This window comes from Phalacrocorax carbo, chromosome 7, assembly GCF_963921805.1.
Source record: "Phalacrocorax carbo chromosome 7, bPhaCar2.1, whole genome shotgun sequence".
Taxonomy (NCBI): domain Eukaryota; kingdom Metazoa; phylum Chordata; class Aves; order Suliformes; family Phalacrocoracidae; genus Phalacrocorax; species Phalacrocorax carbo.
Genome location: NC_087519.1, coordinates 15,603,824 through 15,628,742, shown reverse-complemented (window position 1 = coordinate 15,628,742; position 24,919 = coordinate 15,603,824). Strand labels below are relative to the sequence as shown.

The 24,919-nt window shown below is 35.5% G+C and overlaps 1 protein-coding gene across 4 annotated transcripts in view; it reads left to right on the top strand.

The window, feature by feature from the left end:
• NEDD4 (NEDD4 E3 ubiquitin protein ligase) overlaps window positions 1–23,774 on the top strand; it is a 58,378-nt gene extending 34,604 nt beyond the window's left edge. For 3 of the 4 annotated variants that reach the window (XM_064456462.1, XM_064456464.1, XM_009510461.2), the window contains 24 exons: window positions 138–188; window positions 2,968–3,029; window positions 4,597–4,699; window positions 5,580–5,749; window positions 6,347–6,464; window positions 6,598–6,765; window positions 8,556–8,621; window positions 9,249–9,368; window positions 9,802–10,008; window positions 11,023–11,100; window positions 11,340–11,394; window positions 11,481–11,539; window positions 12,462–12,527; window positions 13,695–13,924; window positions 14,538–14,659; window positions 14,759–14,829; window positions 16,361–16,456; window positions 17,974–18,047; window positions 18,197–18,257; window positions 18,862–18,921; window positions 19,032–19,139; window positions 19,751–19,847; window positions 23,085–23,157; window positions 23,235–23,774. In XM_064456462.1, the coding sequence (XP_064312532.1) occupies window positions 138–188; window positions 2,968–3,029; window positions 4,597–4,699; window positions 5,580–5,749; window positions 6,347–6,464; window positions 6,598–6,765; window positions 8,556–8,621; window positions 9,249–9,368; window positions 9,802–10,008; window positions 11,023–11,100; window positions 11,340–11,394; window positions 11,481–11,539; window positions 12,462–12,527; window positions 13,695–13,924; window positions 14,538–14,659; window positions 14,759–14,829; window positions 16,361–16,456; window positions 17,974–18,047; window positions 18,197–18,257; window positions 18,862–18,921; window positions 19,032–19,139; window positions 19,751–19,847; window positions 23,085–23,157; window positions 23,235–23,337 (2,418 nt within the window). In that variant the 3' untranslated portion in view covers window positions 23,338–23,774. The remainder of the gene's footprint in view (window positions 1–137; window positions 189–2,967; window positions 3,030–4,596; window positions 4,700–5,579; window positions 5,750–6,346; window positions 6,465–6,597; window positions 6,766–8,555; window positions 8,622–9,248; window positions 9,369–9,801; window positions 10,009–11,022; window positions 11,101–11,339; window positions 11,395–11,480; window positions 11,540–12,461; window positions 12,528–13,694; window positions 13,925–14,537; window positions 14,660–14,758; window positions 14,830–16,360; window positions 16,457–17,973; window positions 18,048–18,196; window positions 18,258–18,861; window positions 18,922–19,031; window positions 19,140–19,750; window positions 19,848–23,084; window positions 23,158–23,234) is intronic. The other variant, XM_064456465.1, reaches the window with a different exon arrangement.
• Window positions 23,775–24,919: the final 1,145 nt, after the last annotated feature.

The window sequence follows — 24,919 nt, the reverse complement described above, 5'->3', positions numbered from 1 at the left end:
TGTCTGTATTTCAAGAGTGTCTTCAAATTCTTAGAAAGCATTATAATGCTATCAGGGGTTTGGAACAATGTTTTTAAAAACACTTTGCAACTTTAAACATTCTCTGGTTTTTTTTTGCTTTTTTTTATTTTCTGTAGACTCGAGACGATTTTCTTGGGCAAGTGGATATTCCTCTTTATCAGTTACCGGTTTGTATTTTTTGTTTTTGTTTTAAGACTGTGTAAGAGAAAAATGATTCTGTATGCAACTGTATTAGTCATCTAAGGAAGTTAATGGTACTGATAATATAAGTGATTAAGTTCTCCTGCTCTGTGGATTTTTTGTTTGGTGTTCTTTTGTGGATTTGTTAGGGGTGTTTTAATGCTGATATTTATCAAAGCATGTAGGTTAACTTGTGTTTAGATATTGCTTTCTGCTGCTACAAGTTAGGAGTGCTTTTAGCTTTTTCAAGAATGCAAGTTTTGAAACAGTTTTAAAGACAAGAAGATATTGTGATATTTCTTAAAATATTTCCTTTAATTTCTACAAATTTACTTTTAATATGCTGTATTCCCATAAACAGATACAGAAGTGGGTAAGTGGGAAATAGAGCTAGTGTTGCTTTCTACTTTTTTTTTTTAATTTTTGTTTTTGTATACCTTTTGCAAAGCACGTTGTTAGTTTTAAAGAAATATCTCCAAGGACACTGAAATAAGTAAGGCTTTTAATTTTCTTCGGAGGTCTCAAAACATAAGCAAATACGAACAGATTTATCAGCAGCTGTTTTAAAGACAGGATAGAAACTGTGGCAAACCTTTCAAAGAGCAATTGTTATTTCATTCTGGTATGAACCATGATAGGAGTAGTTACTAACTAACTACTCTCCTTCAGTCAGGTGGGTTGGAAAGACTGTCTGTAGTGTCCCTCTGGAGAAGACTTTGTTTTCACTTCCCGCTAATAAGCTAGACAGTGACATATGGAGTGATTTGGAGATACTGATGCATTTCCTTTCCCTTTTTTTTTTTTTATTTTTAGCAGGAACTAATTTATAGAGCTTCACTTGGGTATTTTCATGGCTATTGTCTTCATTGACTTTTCCCTGTTTTCTCTTTGTTTCTGCCTTCCTGGCTGCAGTTCTGAATTATGTGATCTTGCTGTCTAAGTCCATTGTACTTTATTGGCCCAAATATAGGTGGATTTTTTGGAAGTCTTTCATTTACATGAGTAGATATATCTTGGACAAAGAAAATCAATTTATAAATTATTACATGCAGTTTTGTTTTTTCTTGATACTATGCAAATACAGACTGTTCGTAACTAAAGAGAGCTGCATGTAAAAAAGGGCAAATCATCTGCAAGGTAAGATAGTTGGCAGATGTAAATTTGCTCTTTCCAAAATCAAAATGTATTAATTCAAGTGTAATCTAGCATTGAATCTAAGGCAACTCTTGTTTTTGGAAAGTGAGAAAAATACTTATAAAACTTAGATTAAGAAGGCAATATTTTTCTCTCCTGTGATATATTTCCACATGGTCTTCATGTGTGTGTTGGTAGAAATAACGTAATGTTGGTACTACCACCTCTAAAACCACAAAACCAAAACCTGAGCTTAATCACATTTTAATTTCAAAGAAGTATTTATCTTAGTTGTAAGACAATTAATTTTATAACTTTAGAACCTTATATTATAGATAACACCAGTGTAACACACGTACTGTTACAGCAATGAAGATCTGCATTTTAATTCAGTGAAGGTGAAACACTTCAACTTGAGTGTAGTGTTTCTAAATTGTATTAATAAGAGCTTACACTGAAATGTCTGAAATAAAGAGAGCATTTTTCTTTCTGAGAATCAGTGTAATAGTTACCACATCCAGTAAAATTTAGTCAGCTTAATCTTAGGGCTGTTTCATAGCAAAGCTCAACAGTTCCAAAACAAATCCTAAAATTTCTAACTTAAAAATATCCAGCCTTTAAATTCTGGTAGTTTTGTGGTGTTTTGGTTTTGGTTAGTGGGGGTTTTTTTCTTTCCAATCAAATATTGACACACATTAGATAGTATTTTCAAAAAACAGTATGGAATTAGCTCAACCTTTGAGGATTGCATCATGTACCATTGTTCTTAATTAAAAGGCCTACAAATACAACAGTTACAAGGTTTTCCTCTATTATACAGTACTTCTGGAAATGGTTAAAATGTATTGATTAACGAGAGGCTAGACTTACTCCCCAGATTTTACAAACAGCTCGGGGGGGGGGCGGACAACACACGACGACAGGGACGGGGAACCAACCCAACCCAAACAAACTCAAAAAAGATATTTACAAATGTTGCTAAATATATAGTATTATAAAAATAAAATATTTTTGTAAGAATTGCAGAACTTCAGCTGGATTATAAATATTTATGTTAACCAGAAAAATAAATAGCTTCGTTTTCTTTAATGATCCCTCATGTGTATTTCTCTACCTGTACCTGGGATGCATATTTATAAAATGATGTCTTTTTATCTCTCTGCTTCTTTCTGTTGAGCAGCTCCACTTTTGTGGATCAGAACAGAGATGTTCTTGGAATGGATGATTATTTGATTATTTTTTATCCCCAAGTCTAAAGCTAGAAATGTTTTTTTATGTATGTTCTGTGTAAAATATTTGAAAAATACTGAGGGAGGAAAAAGAGTTATAGTAGATCTTTTAAATGTGAAAACTGAGAATCTGTTTCTTGATTTCAGGCTAAAGAGGTTTTTTGTCTGTGCTTTAGAAACTGTAATATACGTATACACTGAAAGGTAATTTTTTTTTCTTGAACTGGGGAATTAGTCTTATTACTAAGATGAAAGCTGATAATGCTATTACTGTATCTAAACCTATAATTTAAATGTTAATGTTATATGGCCTTTAAAAAGCTCACTGTGAATTTCTGATAATTTTCTTTAACTTCAAGTGTTTGATACAGATTTTTCTTGAAAAAAACTTGTCTTATTCCAGACAGAAAATCCAAGTATGGAGAGGCCATATACATTTAAGGATTTTGTTCTTCATCCAAGAAGGTTAGTAAATACCACATAAAAATTCTAACTTTCATATCCAAGCGATGCTGTTATGTTGTACATCAGAACATATGTAACTATTGTCTAAATTTTTATGTTTTCATCAAAGAAATTTGAGCATAAATGGAGTGAGATATTTGTGGTTCTATTAAAAAGTCAGTATTTGTTTAAATACTTGGTTTATTCTTACCAAATCTCTATTTTCTTCAGGCCATGTTCTAATTGATATTATAACTTCATTTGAACAATTTACAGTTTCGCTCCACAGTGAAACTAGTGGAAACTATGGTGTAACTAGTGTTACACCATAACTCATTTTTCCCTTTTCAACTTGAAATTGTTTCCTGCCTTCCTGTCTCTCTTGTTTGCCTCTTTCATGTGACCTTAATTGTAAACATAACAACACTTAAACTGAAAAGCTGCTTAACATTTAGGAAGGCCTGTGTTTAAAAAAACAAGGACTTTTGAAATGATAGGTAACACTTTAACACTGATATTAGCGTTATGCATTTCATGTTTGTTTTTAAAATGTAGGTTCTTAACTGAAATCTGAGCAGTTTTTAGCAACTTTTATTAGAAATAAAATGCATGTCAACATTTTTCAGATAATAGGTTCCAATTTAAAAATAAATCTTCATCCATTTATAGGATAGGAAATGTTAAATTGAGAAAAATAGGAGATCAAAATGAAATTTGACAGTCACTAACTCTGTTTAAAATCATTGATTTGCTAAAAACCAAGAATTGTAAAATACTTAAAAATTACTCTGCTACCAACGTGGCTGAGAAAGATCTATACACCCTACATGTTCTGATGTTTCAGGCACTTTTCTGCCTTGAAATCTTATTGTAACTTTTTAGATGCCTTAGTATTGTTAATGCATGTTTTTCAATTTTGCTCATTTTTGCATTTACTTAGACAGGGATATTAATAAGGTTACTACCTTCCCAGTACCTCAAGCTGAGTAAGAATTATTAACATGTTAATACTCTGAAATTAATTACTTTAACTATTTTATTGGAAATAAGATAGTAGGTACTTCCTCTTTTGAAGGGACGTGGGCTTTTCTGAAACCAAAATACAATCTGAATGAACATGTTTATAACCTAACATGACACATTTTTCTGGATATCAGAAAATCTAATTCACTTTTTCTGCATGGCAAAAAAAAAAAAAAGGCAAAGCATTAGACCTTAGTAATGTGGAAGTTTGTGGGGTTTTTCTTGTTTATTTTAATAAGGTGCTGTGCATCACTAGTGATATTTTCAGGACTCTGGGTTGTTTGTTTTTGTTTTTTTTAATTTATTTTTTACATCAATAGGCAAACAGCTGAGATAATGTGGCAGATTTCTTTACCAAGGGAAAATATTAAATAAAATGGATGTGGGGAAATCCTATTTTCAGGCTTCTAATGATACATTAAGGTAAATACAGAGAGGCAAATGCTGAAGTATATGAGCTTGCTGTAACTTAAAGTTTTAGGAAGAGTAGTCCTGTAGATTGAAATAATGCTTGATAATAATTTCACAAGCGCACGATAAGAACATTTTATTTGCTCTTCTGCAGCCATAAATCAAGAGTTAAAGGCCACCTTAGATTGAAAATGACTTACTTACCTAAAAGCAATGGGTCTGAAGAAGAAACCACAGAACAGGCTGAAGAATTAGAGGTAGGAAAAGATACATTTATTGCTGAAAAACCTAGCAAATGTTTTCCACTATTAAGGGTAGTTACAGTAAAAATGAATGTTAGGAATCACTAAGCTATAAGTAGCGTTTGAGAAACAAACCAGTTAGAAGTGATTGCTTGTATCTTACATAAAAGTTTTAACTCTGCATAAAAATTCTGGAGCAGTTTTTCTAACTAACGGAGTGGCTTTGTTAGTATATCTAAAAAAGAAAACATATATTAGGCTTTTGGTTTTTTTCAGGTACTGACTTGCCATATGTCTATGTAACTTTTCTTGTTTTAGAATTAATGGAAGTATCAGTGCCCAGTATTTTTACTGCTGTTTAACGTTGTTTGATGCCAGCTAGCAAGACGCTGACATCTTGCTGGTTTTGGAGTTTCAAATCTCTCCAATATATAGGGATATTTTGATCTTAACTAGTTCGCATTTGTAATCTTTTGTAAGCACATCCAGTTTAGATCAATGGATTTCTTTTCAAAACTTAAGCAGCTCTAATGACTGTTACCACCTTTACTGTAATTAAATCTGCTGTTACAAAATGGTATGCTCATCTAACTCTAATACATTTATAGCATATATATGAAATGAAATGCATTTACTTTTTTTAACCTAATGCTGTTTATTTTCCTGCAATAAACAACTTTTGCTAAGAAGTTTAAAGAACTTGAGTTCAAAATAAGGTTTCTGCATGCATAATTTGTCCTATCATTCCTCGGGAAATATATGTAATAAAACCCAGAGCCAGTCTTAATGGCTCAAGATGTAGTGGCACTGCCCCTTAAAAGGGGAGTGGTTTAATAAATTGAGATACTTTTTCAACTTTGATAGTATTAAAGGTAGTTAATATTATATCTCTTAGCCTGGGTGGATTATATTGGACCAACCAGATGCTGCTAGCCAGCCACAACAACAGCAGCAGGAAACTTCTCCGCTGCCTTCAGGCTGGGAAGAAAGGCAAGACATCCTCGGCAGGACCTACTATGTCAATCATGAATTCAGAAGAACACAGTGGAAAAGACCAACTGCTCAGTATGTCTTTTGGCCTGAAAATGCAAGTCTTGCATTAACTATCGTAACTAGTTCCCTCTAGTTATGTTGAAAAGGAGAACTAGAAAATGAACAGCTTGAGAATTGTAAAGAGCTTTCCATAGCTTAACCTTCAAGCCCACATATAATGGTCACTGGCTGGTAGTCATTTTAACTGCACAGTACTCTTCCTGTTCTCTGGAATTATGCAGTCAAAGAGAAACTGGTTGCAATTGTAAGAGAATAACTATAGTAATGGAAAGGAAATTATTTTCCAGCTCTAAGCCTGGTTCCTCCTTCCCAGCAGGGACTGCATTAAATTATTTACCTTGGGTTTTTTCAGATTTTTTTTTCCCCTTAGCATGTGAATTGGAAAAATAATACCTAGAATGCTCTCTGGTTCTTTAGTTTAACTTACACTTCATGTTGACATGAATGCTTATTCTTTTTAAACAGTTTTTATTTTCTTATAGCTCATAACAGTTTCTTTCTTCTGCTAAAATGACTGTAATGTATGTTTTTGCTGTTAGCCTAGTTTACTGTTGAAAGATAAAATATGGCTACTGTGTGCTGACTTCCTGCCACACCCACCCCCAACAGGGACAGTGTAGCTGTTGCAGATACTGGTAGTGTGCAGCTGGAGGCCCAGCATGTGTTCACTCATCGTCGACAAATATCAGAGGATACAGAAAATCTAGACAACAGAGATTCCCCTGAGGTAAAAAAAAAATAAATCTCTAAATGTTTCTGAAATGCAAGTAACTTTTAATCTAGTCAAAAAACTTGTTTTACCTATTTGTAACTTGGAACTACATTTTTAAAAAATTTTTTTCTTTATTTTCTTTTTAAAGTGCTGGGAAATTGTTACTGAAGATGAGGCAACAATGTATAGCAATCAGAACCTTCAAATACCTGTCTCACAGAGTAACTGTGATATACAGACTCATCTTGCAGAAGAATTGAATACCAGACTTACTACCTCTGGAAGTTCAGCTACTGGCCAGTCAGCAGCCTACACTGTAAATTATTTTTCACATTGTTCTTATGTACAGAAATATCTATAATATTTTGCACAAAATATTCCTACTGATAGAATTAGATCCATAAATACTTCATATTAGCAATTATATTTTTAATTTAATCTTGAATGCAGAGAATTTAAGAGTAAGCTTTTTCCTATAGAACCCCATCTAGGCAAACATTTTATTCTTCATCCCTTTGCTTATATGAATTTCTGCCTGAGATTAAAACAGATTTCTGTGAACTATTTTTAGTCTGTAAATCTACTTGTTACTCTAGTGCCATACTGAGTGCTGCTGAAAACTGCATATGAAGGAAGCTGTCTGTATCCTGAAAGCTTATTTCTAAGGGAGCTCTACTATATTAGTTACTTTTTCCACTAGGACAAGTTTTAAGATAACTCATTTTTCATTGTGAATGCTGGCATAAGGTTTTATGATTGGGGTGAGTAAACCTGGTGACTCTATAGCAGTGAAAAAAGGATCTCCCTCATACAGTTCCACAGCTCTTCCACCGGTTAAGAAACTTGTCTGACCTCTCAGTGAGTCTCTTCAGCTTGCTAACCTGGCAGAAAACTATTCTCTTTTTCCCCAGGTCTGGGTTTTTTTTTTGCAGTTTTAGCAATCTGAAACAGCCTGCTTGGTCATCTGACAAATACTACGTTGGCAAAGGGGAAGGAGGAGTATATAGCCGGGAGTGAGACATGTCTTTTTGATGGTAGCAAGCAATTAAGTAAGCTCAGCTGTCTTGTGAAACCCGAGCTTCACAAACAGCCTTGTAACCTGATATGTGACTTGAGAAATCCACTGTCCATTGAGGAGAGCCTATAGTGGTGTCCCAGGCCATCTAGTCTGTAAGATTTTGGTATTCTAATAAAATCATTAGCTTTTCTGATGCTGAGAATGCCATTCCAAATGTAAATTTGGAATTTACTATGTTTTCTAAGTTTGTACAAAGGCATGACCAGTGTTGCTTGGAAACAGCAAAGTGAGAGTAACAAGACTTGACTTGATCTCAGTTACTCAGGATCCTATAGACAGCAAGAAAGCTGTTATTTCAGCTTGCTTAGGTGGCCTAAGCAAAGGAAGAGGCAGATATTCAAATTACTTGCAAGAGCCAGCTAGAATAACAGTCTTGCTTCCCTTTACCTCCATCACCCACCCCCCCCCCACCCCCCAAAAAAAAAATTAAAAAACTTAATAATGCCTTTTCTTTGAAGTATTCTCAAAGGGTATGTAGATAGGGAAAAAATCCTTCAAATAATCTGGGGAAATTACTTAATTGTAGCAGATGAGATTGAAATACGGCTCTAGGCAGAAAGATAGATGCTTAAAAGTCCAGGGATTGAGTTACTCTTCTCAAACTGGATGTCTCAGACTCTCCTATCTTGTCATTATTAAATTAATCTGCTCTCTGAAAAGTTGTGTTAGCTCTGATACATCACAGGCTTTAGTCTGATGACAAGATAACACAGTAAGTTCTATAATGTAAATTCAATGATAATGTAATGGGTTGCAATTGACTGTAATGTTTTGCGTGCCAAAATATCTAGGGTTTTCAGAACTTTCACAAGCCTCTCTATTACTCTGTTTTAAGGGTTTAAAAGACACTGTGAACTTGATGTTTCTAGCAGTGTCAGTAGTTTCAAAAACATATCGATGTTTCAAAACAAATAAGACACTTTGTTCAAGAGGAAAACTGTAATAGTTTAAAGTGTGATAACCATTGACTGTTTGCTGCCACCCTTACAATAATAGCTAATAATGTCATTCCTCTTCACCGCTTCAAGAACCATTCCAGCAGAAGAGGTAGTCTGCAAACATACAGAGTTGAAGAGCAGCCTGCACATCCAGTGGTACGTCATTTTCTGGAAAACAAAGACTTGTGTAGCAGAAAAGCTGAAGGATTTTCTTCATGTAAAACTATTATATGCTGACATTTTAAATGAGATTTGGCCTTCAGCTTCTGGCAGCTGTCCTGAGGAAATTGCCATTATGAGTCTAGCAAGACGGGTTCAGCTGTAAAGCTTTCACAGTAGCTTAATGCATGGATAGGGCCTGCCTACTTCCAGAAGGAAGTAGTCTTCCCATGAAGATAAGTTTTGTTTTTCAAATTGTTTGCTTTATAATTAAAAGGTGTACCGTCATCCTTTCATTATGTTTTCGTGGTGACACTGCAAACTGTGAGCTCATAGCCAGAAGTACTAGGCTGGATCAGCCATGCCTAAATCAGATCTATAAATTGATCCTTTTAGATGAGGAGCTCAAATTTAAGAAAAGAATAAATAAATAAATAGAAATCTGTCCCTTTATACTCTTCAGTAAGGACTTAAATACTGCTTTTCTATCTTATCCAGTCTGTGAAAATCATTAACCTCCTGGATTATTGTTTTGTTTCGTTTTAATTTGACAGAGGAATACTTTTTCACAGTCAGTTTCATAGTTTTCTTAACTGTTTCTCTTCTGTTATCACTAATATTTAGTTACTGCCTACTTCATCTGGATTACCCCCAGGCTGGGAAGAGCGACAAGATGACAAAGGGAGGTCATATTATATAGATCACAATTCCAGAACCACTACCTGGCTAAAGCCAGTTGTACAGGTACTTTCCATCTTCTAATTATTAATGGTTTTACTCATTTAACCTTAGAAACATCTCACATAATAGAAGTAAAGTTCAGAGACCTCTTGAAATAGAAATGCAAAAGGCATGAATGGGTAAAGCACTACATAAAATATCTGAGAGAATGCAGTGAGGGTTAGGAACGGTAATATTTACAGCAAGTCACTCTACTATTAGTGTACCAAGACAGCCTTCTGGAGAGCGGTAGCTGATTGAGAAGCCTGAAAGACTTCTTTTAACCCCGGTAGCATAATCGGTGATTACTAGTCAATGTTGTTGATATTGGACTAAACAAATCTATGTACTGTCTGACACTTGCTTTATGAAACTGCTTTCATGAGTCAAAAATATGTTAATAGAAAAAATATATTGCTCTACAGGACTTTTTTTTTTTTTTGGTCATTTACCATAGATTGCTATGGAAACAGGTCAGTTGTCAGCTGGGCAAAGTATTTCTATAGGAAGACAACCACAAGCAACATCAAGTGATTCATCACAACAGTCTTCTCATCAACAGCCTGAAATGGAGCCAGGATTTCTCCCTAAAGGCTGGGAAGTCCGACATGCACCCAGTGGGAGACCATTCTTTATTGACCACAATACCAAAACTACCACATGGGTAATGGAAAATTGCTCTCATGGACTCTAATTCTAGTTCCTCTCAAGTCAGAGCTTTATTGCTTTAGTGCCAAGATAGCTGTGTCATGTCTGTTAAGGAGCATATATAATAAAAGTGCAAGGTCATTTAAAATATCTATCATGAGTAGAACATTATGAATTTTACTAACTGTATCAGTTCTTGAAAGTTTAGCTTGGAAGGAGGAAAATACTGATGTATATAGGAATGTTTTGCAGATATAAAGCATCTCCTAAATGACAGTTCTGTCATAACTGTAAAACTGTGATAACTTATATGTGCTGTTAACAGAAATCAGTTAATTAAATTTTTAAAAATTTGTATTTTGTAAACTTACCTTCAACAGGAAATCAATTACCTTTAATTTGTAACAAGGTACAATTATTAACATAAATTTCTGTGAATTCTTAAGAAAGCAGGACAGGTGCAGCTGCAGTATGGTTGAGGGAGTTGTACAGCTACAGTTCCACAGAGTGGCACTGCACACCGCTAGGCAGTGCTAATAGAGGGACTTAGAGCATTTAAAGAGTAGGTCAGTATCGCTGTCAGGTGAAAGAGAAACAGAGAAATGCATTAAGCTGATTCAAAACAAATATTTTTCCTTCAGGATTATGGAAAGACCTCATTTAACACAAATACCTTCTTCCTACCCCCCAAAAAAACCCAAACAACCAACCAACAAAAAACCCCAACTACCAAACCCAAAAAGCACAGTGTGTGCCAAAAACCCTGTGGAAAGATTAATTTGACTCAATTACACTAAAATGAGTTGAATGAGGAATTTATAAATAAACATATAAACTGAGAGATCATTAGAAGATGATTGTAAACTACTGGAGGACTGAGAATCCTCGAGGAACTACCTGGCTGCAGAATATGCAACAATTATCGAGTTGATACTAGACATATTCTTCACATAATCATTAATAAAGAGGAAAAAAATTAAAAGCAAAAGAACAAAATGATTTTAACATGCTGCTTGATTTGTTTTCAAAGGAAGATCCAAGACTGAAAATTTCTGCTCATCTGAGGAGAAAAACTTCCCTAGATCCAGTAGACCTGGGCCCATTACCAGTAAGTAAACCATTTTATACTTGTTTTGCAGATACAACAATTTAAATACTTTAAATTAGCATTATCAAAACTTGCACATGAGGAAAATGCAGCCTGCTTTTTCATCCAAAAACCCTCTATATTTAATTCCAATGCTGAGGGTAGATGAAGGGGGGGAATTCCCCCAGCTGCAGATCATGTTGAGTTCAATGCAAACTATACAGTCCGAAATCTATAATAAAAGTGTTTCCTTCTTACAGCCAGGGTGGGAGGAGAGAACTCACACAGATGGAAGGATATTTTTCATAAACCACAGTATGTACAATATAGTACTCTCCCCACATTCATTTCACTTCTGAACATTACCTAATTAGTGGAACTAATTAAGAAATGTTTTGCAGATACAAAGAAAACACAATGGGAGGATCCTCGACTGCAGAATGTGGCGATAACTGGACCAGTAAGCTTTTCTTAAATAGCTTTACATATTTTTCAAGAATATTGTTAATAGAATCCAAACAAACTCTTGTCATTTATCAGGTACTCAGTCTAGAAGCTGAAACTTCCGGGGTGTTTGAAGAATACATTTTTATTTATTTTTAAAGACTGTTTAGAAAGCTTTCTGTGAGGATGGTCTTTAAATGCCAGAAAGAAAAATCAGTTCCTGTAGTAGTAAGAACGTTTCCTTAGGAGTCTGGGGGGGATTTGAAGTGGGTAAGAAACTTCATTTAATTTTTTATCCACAGTGTCCAAAATGAGACTAGCTCAATTCATGAAGCAAACCTGGAAAAAAAAAAAGAAAGAAAAGAAAATGGCTTTAAAAGGAATGAAATTAATTTCCAACTGAAAAATAATTATCTAGCCTTGATACTTAATCTGAAGTGCAAAATTACCAGGGCTAATTGCAAAGATGCAACACATTGTAATTTTAGATGGGTTTTAGAGTCCAACTGATATCTGTGTTTATTAATAGCCCACATATGTAAACAACCTTCTCTGTCCATGGAAAATAGAGCTGTTTGTAGCCAGGTCTCTCATGATACAGCAAAGAAAGACATAAGTCACCGAAGGCATTTTGGTCACTTTGATCTGGGCCAGTCAGTGAACGTAGTCAGTCACATCAGCTGATAGTGAAGTACAGGATAAATTCTATGGAACTGATCAGGACAAATTATCTGAACAAAGTAGTACATTTCATTCCAGATGTTTTGAACTGTCCATATATTTATAAATTGAAAGTCTTCCTTGATACTTAGTAAAACACATATTCCTGTTTTCTCAGAACTTAAATGCATTGTCCATGTTTCACAAATATAGACTAGTTTATATTACATTACTTGTTAGAGTGTCTCAAGCAGCTTTTTTTTTTTGTATTCCTAAAGGCTGTGCCTTACTCCAGGGACTATAAGCGGAAGTATGAGTTCTTCAGAAAGAAATTGAAGAAACAGGTTAGTAATCAGTAGGAATCCAGCAGAACTTATGTCCCTAAACAAAGGAAAGCTTAGGTTATAGGGAAAGGAAATTGAACTTTGTGACCTGCTTAGGAAGGTAGATTTACTGTCTGATCACAAATACACTTGTGAGGCAGACTTGGTAAGAATTAGCATTTAATCCAACAGTAAAGTTTGTGACTTTATGCAGTGATGAGACTGCAAACAGTCTAATTAAAAAAGTAGAAATCCTAAAAGGTTAAAACAGTTGTGAACCTGGAAGTAGGCAGGCAACGGTAAAGTCTGGACATCACTGAACTTCTATTTCCTGTATATGGAAATAGAAGTGCTCAGAATAGATTTTGGATTGTTCAGGTAGAAACCTGTACTGTCATCTTGATCAGGCTAGATGACTAATAAATTCTTTTAGCCTTAAAAGTGTAAGTTTATGACTCTCATTTGCAAGTTCTAGTTTGAAATGGCAGTGCCAGATATAACGCATAGCATGAAAGACTAAATAGCATCTGGATATCCAGATAACAATGAGTCTTTGCATGACTGCAATCAAATTTGGTATCCTTAGGAGATGTTTTATGTATATAATAATTGCCTTTGAGTTTAGACCTATACTTCACCTTTTACCTACCGAGTCTATCTCTAGCCTTTCTGAAACCTGTGCATTTTGAGCTGACATGTAAATTGCACACAATTATGTATTCACCTCATTTTTTGTGTTCCTAGTCAAATAAGCTTGGCATTCATTCAAATGTCATTATCCTGATCTGAGAAGTGATAGACAGATCAGCCACACAATATAATCATAGTAATTTAAGAACTAAATACAAGCTCTTTTGCTCAAGCTTATAATATGATGAATTTTGAGTGTTAAAGAAGATTTCATGCCTTGCTGCATGCAGAACTACTAAGCATATGCTGTTTTACTAGTAAGAACTTATTTTAACCCTATTTCCTTGGTATGAAGTAGAAATTACTATCTGAAACTCTCCATGCTAGTTGAATTGTATGTACATAGAGCCTTTTGTCAATCATACTGTGTTATATTTCCAAATTATTTAAGAAAAGGATTTGTGTGCCATTCTTTAACAGAATTTGCATAGTCTGCAGGACTAGAGTTGCTGGGTTTTGTTCTATTATTCTATGTTTTTATATTCTCTTTTTTTTAAGAGTGATATTCCAAATAGATTTGAAATGAAAATTCATCGCACAACAATCCTCGAAGATTCTTATAGAAGAATTATAGCTGTAAAGAAAGCAGATTTCCTTAAAGCAAGACTTTGGATTGAATTTGATGGTGAAAAAGGTTTAGACTACGGAGGAGTGGCCAGGGAATGGTTCTTCCTTCTCTCTAAAGAAATGTTTAATCCTTACTATGGATTGTTCGAATATTCAGCTACGTAAGTAATACAGGTCTGGAAGACATGAAGACTAGTTAGGGAAAGCAGATCAACTATTTCTCATACCTACTACAGAAATAGAATTGCTTCCCCCCGTCCGCAACTGTGTAGGAGCGTTTAGTTGTTAATAACTGCAATATTCTGCACCTAGTTCTTTGTTTGACAGAACAATAATGTGGAGACAGTACCTCTATCTTTTTTTTTTTAGCAGTCTTACATAAGCCATGTCATCCTTGCATAGACAAGAATATGCTTGCAACCATCTACTACTTACAGAAGAGGCAGTATTTAACACAATGTGGAGGATGTTGTTCTGACTACTTTAAAATTAATAGGAGTTAGGCCCTTCTCTTCATTATATCTCTAACTTACAAAGCTAGTTTGTGGTGTTTCAAAACTGTTATTTTGCTATGCTATTATTCAATCTTCTGTTGAATATTGATTAATATTAGATTACTGATTTATTAATCCAAATATGATTATTTTTTCAACTTTATGAAAAGTAATACCTGATGTAACCAGTGATGTCTTTCAGATCATCAAACGTGGGACTGTTCCTATAGTACAATATCTTGTTTTTCTTTCTCTTTCCTGCTCCCTCCCTCAACTTCAGAGATAACTATACCCTGCAGATCAATCCAAACTCTGGACTTTGCAATGAAGATCATCTCTCTTATTTCAAGTTTATAGGTCGTGTAGCTGGAATGGCTGTTTACCATGGCAAACTTTTGGATGGTTAGTATTTCTTTTATGTAATATGATATTTATATTAATATTGTGCATATTTTGATTTTTAAGTTACATACTGTTCAATTTATTTGTTCTTCTTTAAAGCCTTTTTTATTCGTCCTTTTTACAAGATGATGCTCCAAAAGCCAATAACGCTTCATGATATGGAGTCTGTGGTATGTAATTTGCTTCATCGTGTATGTTAGGATTTCATGTTCATATTAATTTTTTGTATATATCTTTAGTGACATTGGGCAGGTTGAAAGTGCAAGGTTCAAAGAAATTTTAGGCTACATCTTCTATAAGTCTGTAAGTCGTATAGGAATTAAAACTTCCAATGCCTATCAGAGAGACCTAGACTCTGGTTTAAGTCTGGTTTAAGTCTAGTTAAGCTGTATTGAAAACTTGACTCTAAACTTCCTATGATGTTTTCTCAAAATATTTTTAATACTAAGGTTTTTAAAATTAAATATAAATGTCTTTGTGATTCCTGTCTCAACCTGTGTTTTAAATTAGTTTGTGTCTTTCAGTTACTAAAAAGAAACATATACTTTCAGAGACTGAAAATATTAGTGAGTGGTACAGTGTAACATTTTTACAAACATTTGTTTGTTTGTTTCCCTGATAATAGTTCTTATCTAGAGCAGTCGTGGGCAGAGCGGCTTTTATTTGGGCTCTTCAATATATTACTGGTTTTGCTGTCCTATAAGAATACCAAATATAGCTCCTGTCTGTTTGAGTAATAGATTTATAGGTGTGTCCTGATTTTATTTTTTTTCCCCCTAGTACTACAGAATCATAGAATGGTTTGGGTTGGAAGGGACCTTAAAGATCACCTAGTATGAACACCTTCCACCAGACCAGGTTGCTCAAAGCCCTATCCAGCCTGGCCTTGAACACTTCCAGGGATGGTACATCCACAGCTTCTCTGGGCAACCTGTGCCAATGTTTCACCGCCCTCCCAGTAAAGAATTTCTTCCTAATATCTAATCTAAATCTACCCTCTCTGTTTAAAACTGTTATCCCTCATCCTATCACTACACTCTCTGATAAAGTCCCTCCCCACCTTTCCTACAGGCCTCCTTTGAGTACTGGAAGGCTACTATAAGAGCCTTCTCTCCTCTAGGCTGAACAACCCCAACTCCCTCAGGCTGCCCTCAGGGGAGGTGCTCCAGCCCCCTGATCATCTTAGTGGCCCTTCTCTGCACCTGCACAAGCAGCTCCATGTCTGTCTTATGCTGGGGGCCCCAGAGCTGAACACAGCACTCCAGGTGGGGTCTCACGAGAGCAGAGTAGGTGCAAGAGTCAGCTCCCTCATCCTGTTGGCTACACTTCTTTAGATGCAGCCCAGGATACAATTGGCTTTATTTTAATTTTAATTTCCTAAGGCTCTTTGTAGTAATGCCTAACAATAAAGGGAAGATAAATACAGGATGAGAGACAGAGAGTCCAAAATACATTCCTTCTGATAAAGCTGTGACATCACGATTTTGCTATGTGAGAGATCTTTAGTCTTGAGATTGCTGAGTCTTCAAATTTCAGATGTCTTTAAAGTTTTTTTTGTAGCTTTGTACAATTGCGGAGTCTCTGTATCCGATACAGGATTATCCTAGGTAGCAGCATGCACTGGGCTGTAATGAAGCCTCTTGTAGATTAAAAGGTGGCTGCCCTAGTTTGTATTTACTAATTTGTAATTCTCTGTCTTAGGATAGTGAATATTATAATTCTCTGAGATGGATTCTTGAAAATGATCCAATAGAACTGGACCTCAGATTTATAGTTGATGAAGAACTTTTTGGTCAGGTTAGTATGTTTATGTACATTTGACCTGTGAAATTAGCTGACTTTATCTGTATGGTATTAAGAAAAACCCTTCGTTCCCAGTTATGTTGGTTTGTTTACTCAGCTGCTTCTTTTAGCTGGCACATGGTCATGCATTGCTCTTTTAGCCTGGCTGTGATGTGATAAAGCACTTGGAAATAAGCAGAACCTGGAAAAATAGCTTGTGCTTTTTTCTTAAATAATATTTTTATTGAAATGTAGCTGTTGCTGTGAATGCAACTGAGACTAAGATATCCATAGTCCCATTATTTTATCTGGAGTAGAGGTTGGTTTTATGTGGTTGGCTGGAATGGATGAGCTCTTCTGAAATGGTTGGAATCATAGATTTCATTGGGAGATTGTAGTAATAGGGTTTTTTTCTCTAAGATGTACTAGAAAACTATGGAATGAACAAGTTTGCTGTTGTGTAGAAAGTTATCCAAGGTAAGCCATGTAGAAGTACCACGGGTCTTGAATCACAGAATCCCAGGTTGGAAGGGACCTCAGAGATCATCTAGCCCAACCTTTCTGGGAAGACCACAGTCTAGACAAGGTGGCCCAGCACCTTGTCCAGCTGATCTTAGAAGCGTCCAATGTGGCCGAGTCAACCACTTCCCTGGGGAGATTATTCCAATGGTTGACTGTCCTCACTGTGAAAAATTTCCCTCTGGTGTCCAATCGGAATCTCCCCAAGAGCAACTTGTGTCCATTCCCCCTTGTCCTCTCCATGTGACTCCTTGTAAAAAGGGAGTCTCCATCTTTTTTGTAGGTACCCCTTAAGTACTGGTATGTGGTAATGAGGTCCCCTCTAAGCCTCCTTCTCTCAAGGGTGAACAAACCCAGTTCTCCCAGCCTGTCTTCATATGGCAGGCTTCCCAGTCCTTTGATCATCTTGGTGGCCCTTCTCTAGATCTCTTTCATCCTGTCCACATCCTTTTTGTATAGCGGGGACCAGTACAGGTGCCAGCTAGATCTAAGTAGGATAATAGCCTTTGTGGTCTTGTGTAACTAAAGTGATCCTACGTAGGAGCATGAAAATGTACATCTGAATGAACTGAAAAATCAGATATTTGTCTACTGAGGTTCTAGTAGTATAAATAATTATGTAACAAATGCATATTGATTCCTTTATTTACTGGGGCCATTGATGAAATTTTTCTCCAAGTGTTTTTCCTTGAAATTTGGAAAAAAAAGACTGGGTCATTGAATCATGCAGTTAGTGAAGTCCACATTACTGAGAACTTGTGTGCAAACTTAGGCAATTTACTGTAGCAGATCAGAAAAAATGGAGGTTGCCCCATTGCAATCTGAAGTCCCTGAATAATATAGTTTTTTAAAGCAATCAACCAAATCCTGTTTGTTCAGGTGACCTGTGAAACTGGTTCTATTTCTCATAGTTTTCAAATTCTGCAGTCTTCCAGAGTTAACTAAATTACCTAATATTAACATGAATTGTGTTGCACATCTCTTTTAAGACTACTTCTGTGTATTGCATTTAGACCCATCAACATGAACTAAAAAGTGGTGGATCAGAAATAGTTGTCACCAACAAGAACAAGAGAGACTACATTCAGTAAGTAGTGGTCACTATATGCAATGTATATCACTGGATTGCTCCTCTAGTAATAGGAGCTGTGTGTTGTATTAACAAAAGGAAGTTGTTGGTTTTTATATAAATTGCTGTTCTTTTAAATGTTTTTGGTTTTGTTTGGTTTTTTGCAGTCTTGTAATTCAGTGGAGATTTGTGAGCAGAGTACAAAAACAAATGGCAGCCTTTAAAGAGGTATAGTTTTAATTACAAAATAAATTCTTCTAAGAATTTCTTGCATATAATCTTAAAACAAGCTTTTTTTTTTGGACATCCTGAAGACCACCCAGGTCTTCCTGTTGTTTATACCTGTTGTTACAGGTATAAAAAAGGGCAGCAATACTGTTTGTAGTGTCAGTTTTGAATTATTTCAGACTTTAAAATCTTTTGGTATGTTTTTACTGGGGTTTTTGATTCATATTGAAAGATTTGCTTATTTCTCAGTCCTGGCTGACAGCTTTAGCTGTAGTGCAGGGTATTTAATGAACTCTGCAGAAACGAAAATTAAACCAAACTAACAGAATTAAACTAAATTAGCTGGTTTATCCTTATTTGTATAAATATTACATATATAATATTCAGACTTGTATATTCACCATTCAGTGTAGCACAGTAAAGATGTAAGATAAGTCAGAATTAAAAGTACTGTAACCAGACTGGGGACTGCTGGTGTCCAAACATCTGTATTTGAAGTATTGCTTTGGCTCTGTTTGCTAAAGCATCTAAATATTGTTCTCAGTGAATCAAAACCCTTAAATAATGTTAACTTGATTTTTGAAGACCTTCCTCATCTTTTTAGGGCTTTTTTGAACTAATACCACAGGATCTGATTAAAATTTTTGATGAAAATGAGCTAGAGGTAAGTGTATCATGGAAAAGAAAACAAATTATGTTGAAACTTAATGTCACTGACTTAAACTTTGGGTGGTTTTTTTGTTTGTTTTTTTTTTTTTTTTTTTATCTGTGTAGTTATTAATGTGTGGACTGGGAGATGTGGATGTAGCTGATTGGAAACTACATACAAAATACAAAAATGGCTACAACATAAACCATCAAGTAATACAGTGGTTCTGGAAGGTATTGTGAAGTTCTGGTTTTTTTACTTAAAAACTGTTTGAAAGCTGCTGCTTTTCAGCTATGCTAGTTTGTCATGTGATTCATCAATAGGTAGGTAAATATTTGAAACTCCTCAGAAAGATAGTAAGAAAACTGAAGATGAGACATGGTAAGAATGTAAATACACTGCTGATACTTGCTTTTACAAAAGAATCCATGTCCAACCAGGGTTAAAAATATTTCTGTGTAGCTTTTTCTGGCATGGTTACACTAAATAGGTGTTAAACTCTTCTGTTTAATAAACTACAGGAATTTGGCTGCTAGTTCATAACATCAGGAAACTTCAAAAAAGTATGGGCCAAATCTTCAAGGGAAGTATTTTAACAGCCTGCCAAGCCAGTAATGGTACTCTTGTTACAGTGCCATTAAAAAACTGTTGATTTCATAGGTTTTAGCAATAGGCAGAGAAGTAGACTATGTGTGTCACTTAAAAAAAAGATGCACATACACACACACACACACACACATATAAAGGATAATTATTTAGAGATAGAAACTATGTTGCATAAATCTGCTAGCTTAAAACCTTAATTTAAAACTAAATCTTTAATCGTGATCATTATCATACATAGGCAGTCTTAACGATGGACTCTGAAAAGAGAATAAGATTGCTTCAATTTGTTACTGGCACGTCACGTGTACCTATGAATGGCTTTTCTGAGCTGTATGGTGAGTACTTATGATTATGTTCACAGTTAAGTAGCATAGAACATGATACTGACATTGTCATGATATTTGACTTAAAACATAGGCACGTTATTTCACATTTTGCTTTAAAATGAATATATACTGGCAGTTACAAGAAGCAAAGTCAGAGAAGAGTCACTTAGATCACACGTTTCCCGTGTTCTATAAATACTTGGTTTTAATTCTGGTTTAGAAGTTTTTTAATGTATAGGACTTCTCAAATGAATGTGGATTTTAAAGTTCTAGAGAGCTCCAAAAATCCCTGTTTAACACATGATTGAGTTTGAAGAAAGTTCTGTTATCTAAGATCTTATTACAAAGACATGCTGGCATCAGCAGTTAACTTCAGATTCTTGTAAGTTCCCAACTGTTTTTATCTGCTCACAAGCCACAGTTATCCTTACAAACAATTGTATCTGTATATACTCTAGAGAGGACCACTGAAATGACATTAGTTAACATAATGCCAAAAGAGAACTAGTGAACCTACAGTGCAGAGACTGAAACAAGCAGATGGCAGCGGGGAGTGGGAGCAGACTTCAATACCAAAGCCAGAAAACCCACTGTGGAAAGAGTGCAGGCAAGCAGATAGAACAGCCCACAAAGGGTGGGGGTGTTTTGCTTATGGGAAGTCTGTTTTCAGCTGCCATCGGCTATTATGTTTTCTGCTAGACTACTTTATTAAGGCTAAAAGTGCTGAGAACCTATGCAAATGACCAAATAGCCGAACCTGTGTATTTGAATAAACATTCCCTTCTTTGTAAACAAGACACTAATTTGTTTATAAAACACTAGAATTGTGAACAAATACCACCCACCGTGTGTCCACATTTCTCCTTCTCTTCATTTTCATCATAAATACTTCGTTTATTTTTCCCATTCCATCAGTGAATGAATTTTGAGTTCCAGTGGGAAGGACGGTGCCTTCAGGGACTTGAACCATGTGTCTGCTCTTGCACCTGAAGCTTGTTCCTGTTGGAGTTATAGCACATGCTTGTTGCAATGGAACCTGATCAGAATTCTGCTGCCTCGGGATTTTTATTTGTCTAAAAACACTACCAGAGATAGTACTAAGGAATGATACAGGGAAAGAAGCTGTTGAAGCCCTTGGCTCTCTTCTGCCCAGGGTTTAGGATATCCTTGGGCAGTCTTCTGGCCAAGTCCCAGTTTCTGTATTTCTATTCAGTCATTAATGAAAAAGTCAATTAGCAGTTGTCTTGCACAGTGCTTTGTTTCTTTGTCTTACAGTTATCTCTCTTTTACTGTGGCCAGCATGCCATCCCAGTAATGATCACACTAAATCCCAGTAGTGATCACAATCACAATTCTAGTACCTGCTTGTATTTGAAGAACTGTAGGTGGTTCTTCTGTGCTTTGTGTTGGTACTTGGCTTTTTGCCGCTGCCAGGCTGCTCCTGTGGTTGTTCCCTTCCCACCTTCAGGCTGCAGACCTAGAGCTGGCTTCCCAGTGGGAGGTCTCCCTCTCGTGGCCCAGAGAGGCTTTCCTGCTCATAAAAAGGGAGTGCTTGGTGTCCAGGGACAAATCAACCCAAGTTTCAGAACTAAGACACTGAACATATGTAGCTTTCTGGTATTTCTTGTCTTCCCCTCCACCCGTGATTTGTCAACCTCTAGTTAATCAGTTGGATAGCTACAATGAAGGCTAATTCTTACTTAGCTATTAACAGGGAGTTTTATCATCTTGTCACATGGTAGAACACACTGTCAGTCATAGAGCTGCTTCTCTGCTTAATCCTTATTCCAGGCATTCTTACAATTTACCTTTTCTAACCAGCCTCCTGCTTTGAAGAAACATGTAACCCAAGCAAGAAGGTAAAGAGGAGGAGCTGAAAGTATTTCCACAACTACTGACATATCTGTCTGATAAGACTTTAGGGTGAAGTGCTTAGTGTCTGCTGTCATCTGTCTAGTTCATTCACTAGACTTGTGCAAAGTATAGTTTCTGTGCATTGATTGGTATTTCCTGCTTTTTTGTGTATGTTAGTAGTGAAAGGTTTTTTTCCTTCTCCTGCTTTCTTTTCATCTTTGGGGTGAATTGTCTTTCTTTTCTGTATTTCAGTTGGCTAACATCTTCTTCCAAATCCACTTCTATAACATGCATTGTTATATATTACCATAATTTAATTTTATTACGAATGTGTATACTTTTTTCATGTCTCCATAAAACCACAATTGAAATTGTTAGTTAAAATAATATCGTTAAAACCAAACCAAAACCCCAAAACCCCCAACATTATGGAGAACTCTTTAAAAAGAGGAAAGTGTCTGTCTGCATTATAAAACTGAATTAATGTCACAGGTCTAAAGGTACTCTACACAAAACTTACACCTTAGCTGTATTCATAGATCAACCTGTTCTCATTACTCAACTTTAATCTGAAACATGTTTTGCATCTTCCACTTCAGAAGCAGAAGGCTACTCATTCTTGTGTAGCCATCTGCTTTGGAATATAATTCTCTAACTGTATTGATGGTCTCCTTGCAGAATAGTCAGAAGACACCCACCATCAGATATAATCTCCTGTTCTCTGACAAGATAGTGATTTTTTTTCAAAAATTTTTTTTAAACTACACAGTCTTCTCCATACATACACAAATGCTTTCAACAGCTTAGGAAAATAGTTACAAAATGCCCTTTGCATCCGCTTGGCAAGAGTTGAGAGGTCCAAGAAACTTTCAGATATGACGTGCTGTAAGACAGTTGCTGAAGGCACAGGGGTAGCCGGAGCTGCATTTACTAGCCAAAAAAATCTCTCTCAGGTGCATATGTACACATACAGATGTGAAATACACCGTATTTCAAAAAGTTCTCACTTACCTGTGCAACAACAGAGTAGAGTAAAGGTGGACTTTGAATACTTTCTGCCAGGTTATATAACTTGGCACATTTTACATGGAAAATTTATACAGTATAAAACTGTCTTCTGCTTAAAATTTGCAACACCAGCTACTATGCATATGCATTTAGGTCTCAGACTTCTAAGCTTAAGGTGTAAAAGTCTCTTGAAATTAAGATATAGCAAGAAATAATTGAAAATACAAGTGACCATTACGAAGTATAGACTGTACTTGATTCATATAGATAACTCCTACTTATGTCAGAATTGAATTACAAAAACCCAAAATATTTCATAATTTGAATTTCTAATTCTAGAAGAACCTCATAATGGGATGAAAATTGATGTATTGTTTTCTGCAGGTTCAAATGGACCACAGTTGTTTACAGTTGAACAGTGGGGTACCCCTGAAAAACTGCCAAGAGCTCATACATGGTCAGTATTTAATTTAGGTAAATTATGACCTTTAATGATAATGATAAAATACTCACGAGTTTTCATCTATTTTTCAGCTTTAATCGCTTGGATTTGCCTCCATATGACTCATTTGAAGATTTATGGGATAAACTACTTCTAGCAATTGAAAATACTCAGGGTTTTGATGGGGTTGATTAAGACACAGACATAAATTATATTGGTCCAGTGCTGCAATTTCATTTTAAGGGTTTACAGACAAATTTGAATTTTCCGGGGACTACCATTGTATTTAGTCACATGGCTATTGAACCTCAATAGTATAACTTGTAAAATAAGTATTAAGAATTCACTAACTTTTGAAAATGTATTTTGCCATTTCCAGTTTTCTGTACTTCACTCACAACACCAATATATACATTGGATGGGCCAGTGCCAAGTAAGTAAAAAACTAAAATGCAGTTGCCTCTTCTACAGTATTTGACAGACTGTCCTGCAGTAAACTACTGAAGTAAAAATGTGAAGAAATCTTCACAGAGGTGTAAATTTGTATGGCTGCTCTAAGAGGAACAACTGAAATGGTTAAACTGTTCTTAAAAAACAAACAAACAACCCCCCAAACCCCACCCCACCCCCCACCCCCCAAAAAAACACAACCAAACAACCCAAACTACCCAACCCCAGAACCAACAGACTTCATGTAATGCATTATCATAACCTGTGCTGCTTCAGGCTGTTTGCTACAGATCTGTCCAAAGCACCTTATAATTCAGCATACTAGGTAAGATGTTGGAAACGTTTGTTTGCATTACCAGCCATCAGTTTGCAGAACATTGACTTGCTGACACATTTTATTTGTTAGATTTCTGTTTCTAACTTGGTTTTGTTAAAACAGTGTAACAAACCCAGGATTTTTATATAAAACGGACAAGCAGCATAATTCTGAGTTGTAATGAGAAATTATATACAATCTTATATATTGTATACTGTCATTGGTTTATTGAGTGTTCATCAGTTTTTTTTATAAATTTGTAGTTCAACGATGGGTAATATTTTCAATTCAGCCTTTTGCAACAAATTAATCTTAAAGTGAAATTTGTATGGATATCACTCAGTTACTGGTAGTTAGAGGCCTTTATTATCCATTCTTGCATTGTTGCACTACATAACAATAAAGAACATGTTTACAGGGTTTTCTGGGCCAAATTCAGCAGTCTGGTATGTGCGAACTTCTCTGAACACTGTGGAGGTTATGCACGTATAACCAGGTGCAGAATTTGGTTCTGTAATATGTTTACAGATTATGCTAGTTTCTATAGCTGCATTTTTATATTTTTTCTCTCCACTGTTAGTCTAGAAACCAAATTTGTTAATACAGTATAACCAAAGTCATAACCAACAATGTGCAATTTATTGTAGATCAACTTGTCATATAAACATTAGTTTTATTTCTTTTGTAAATGTGGGTATTTTTTGTATTGATGTTAATGCTTTTTTTGAGCAAGTGCTGGTTAAAATGATTAGTGAAGTTGGTTCTGAAAGAAGAAATTGGTTTACATACCTGGCTTGCTCTAACTTTAACATTTTTATTACCAATATGATCTGAGGAAATGACAGTACCTAGCTTTGGCCAGCAAATTTCTGTTTAGTCACAGTCTTCATAAATATGCAAGAAGGAAGTATAGCACACCTCTCTATAAAGGTATGTAAATTATGTAACAAATGTACCAGGTCTTACGGGATATTTAAAATCCCACTTTGTTTTATTCTTTGACTAGGTCAC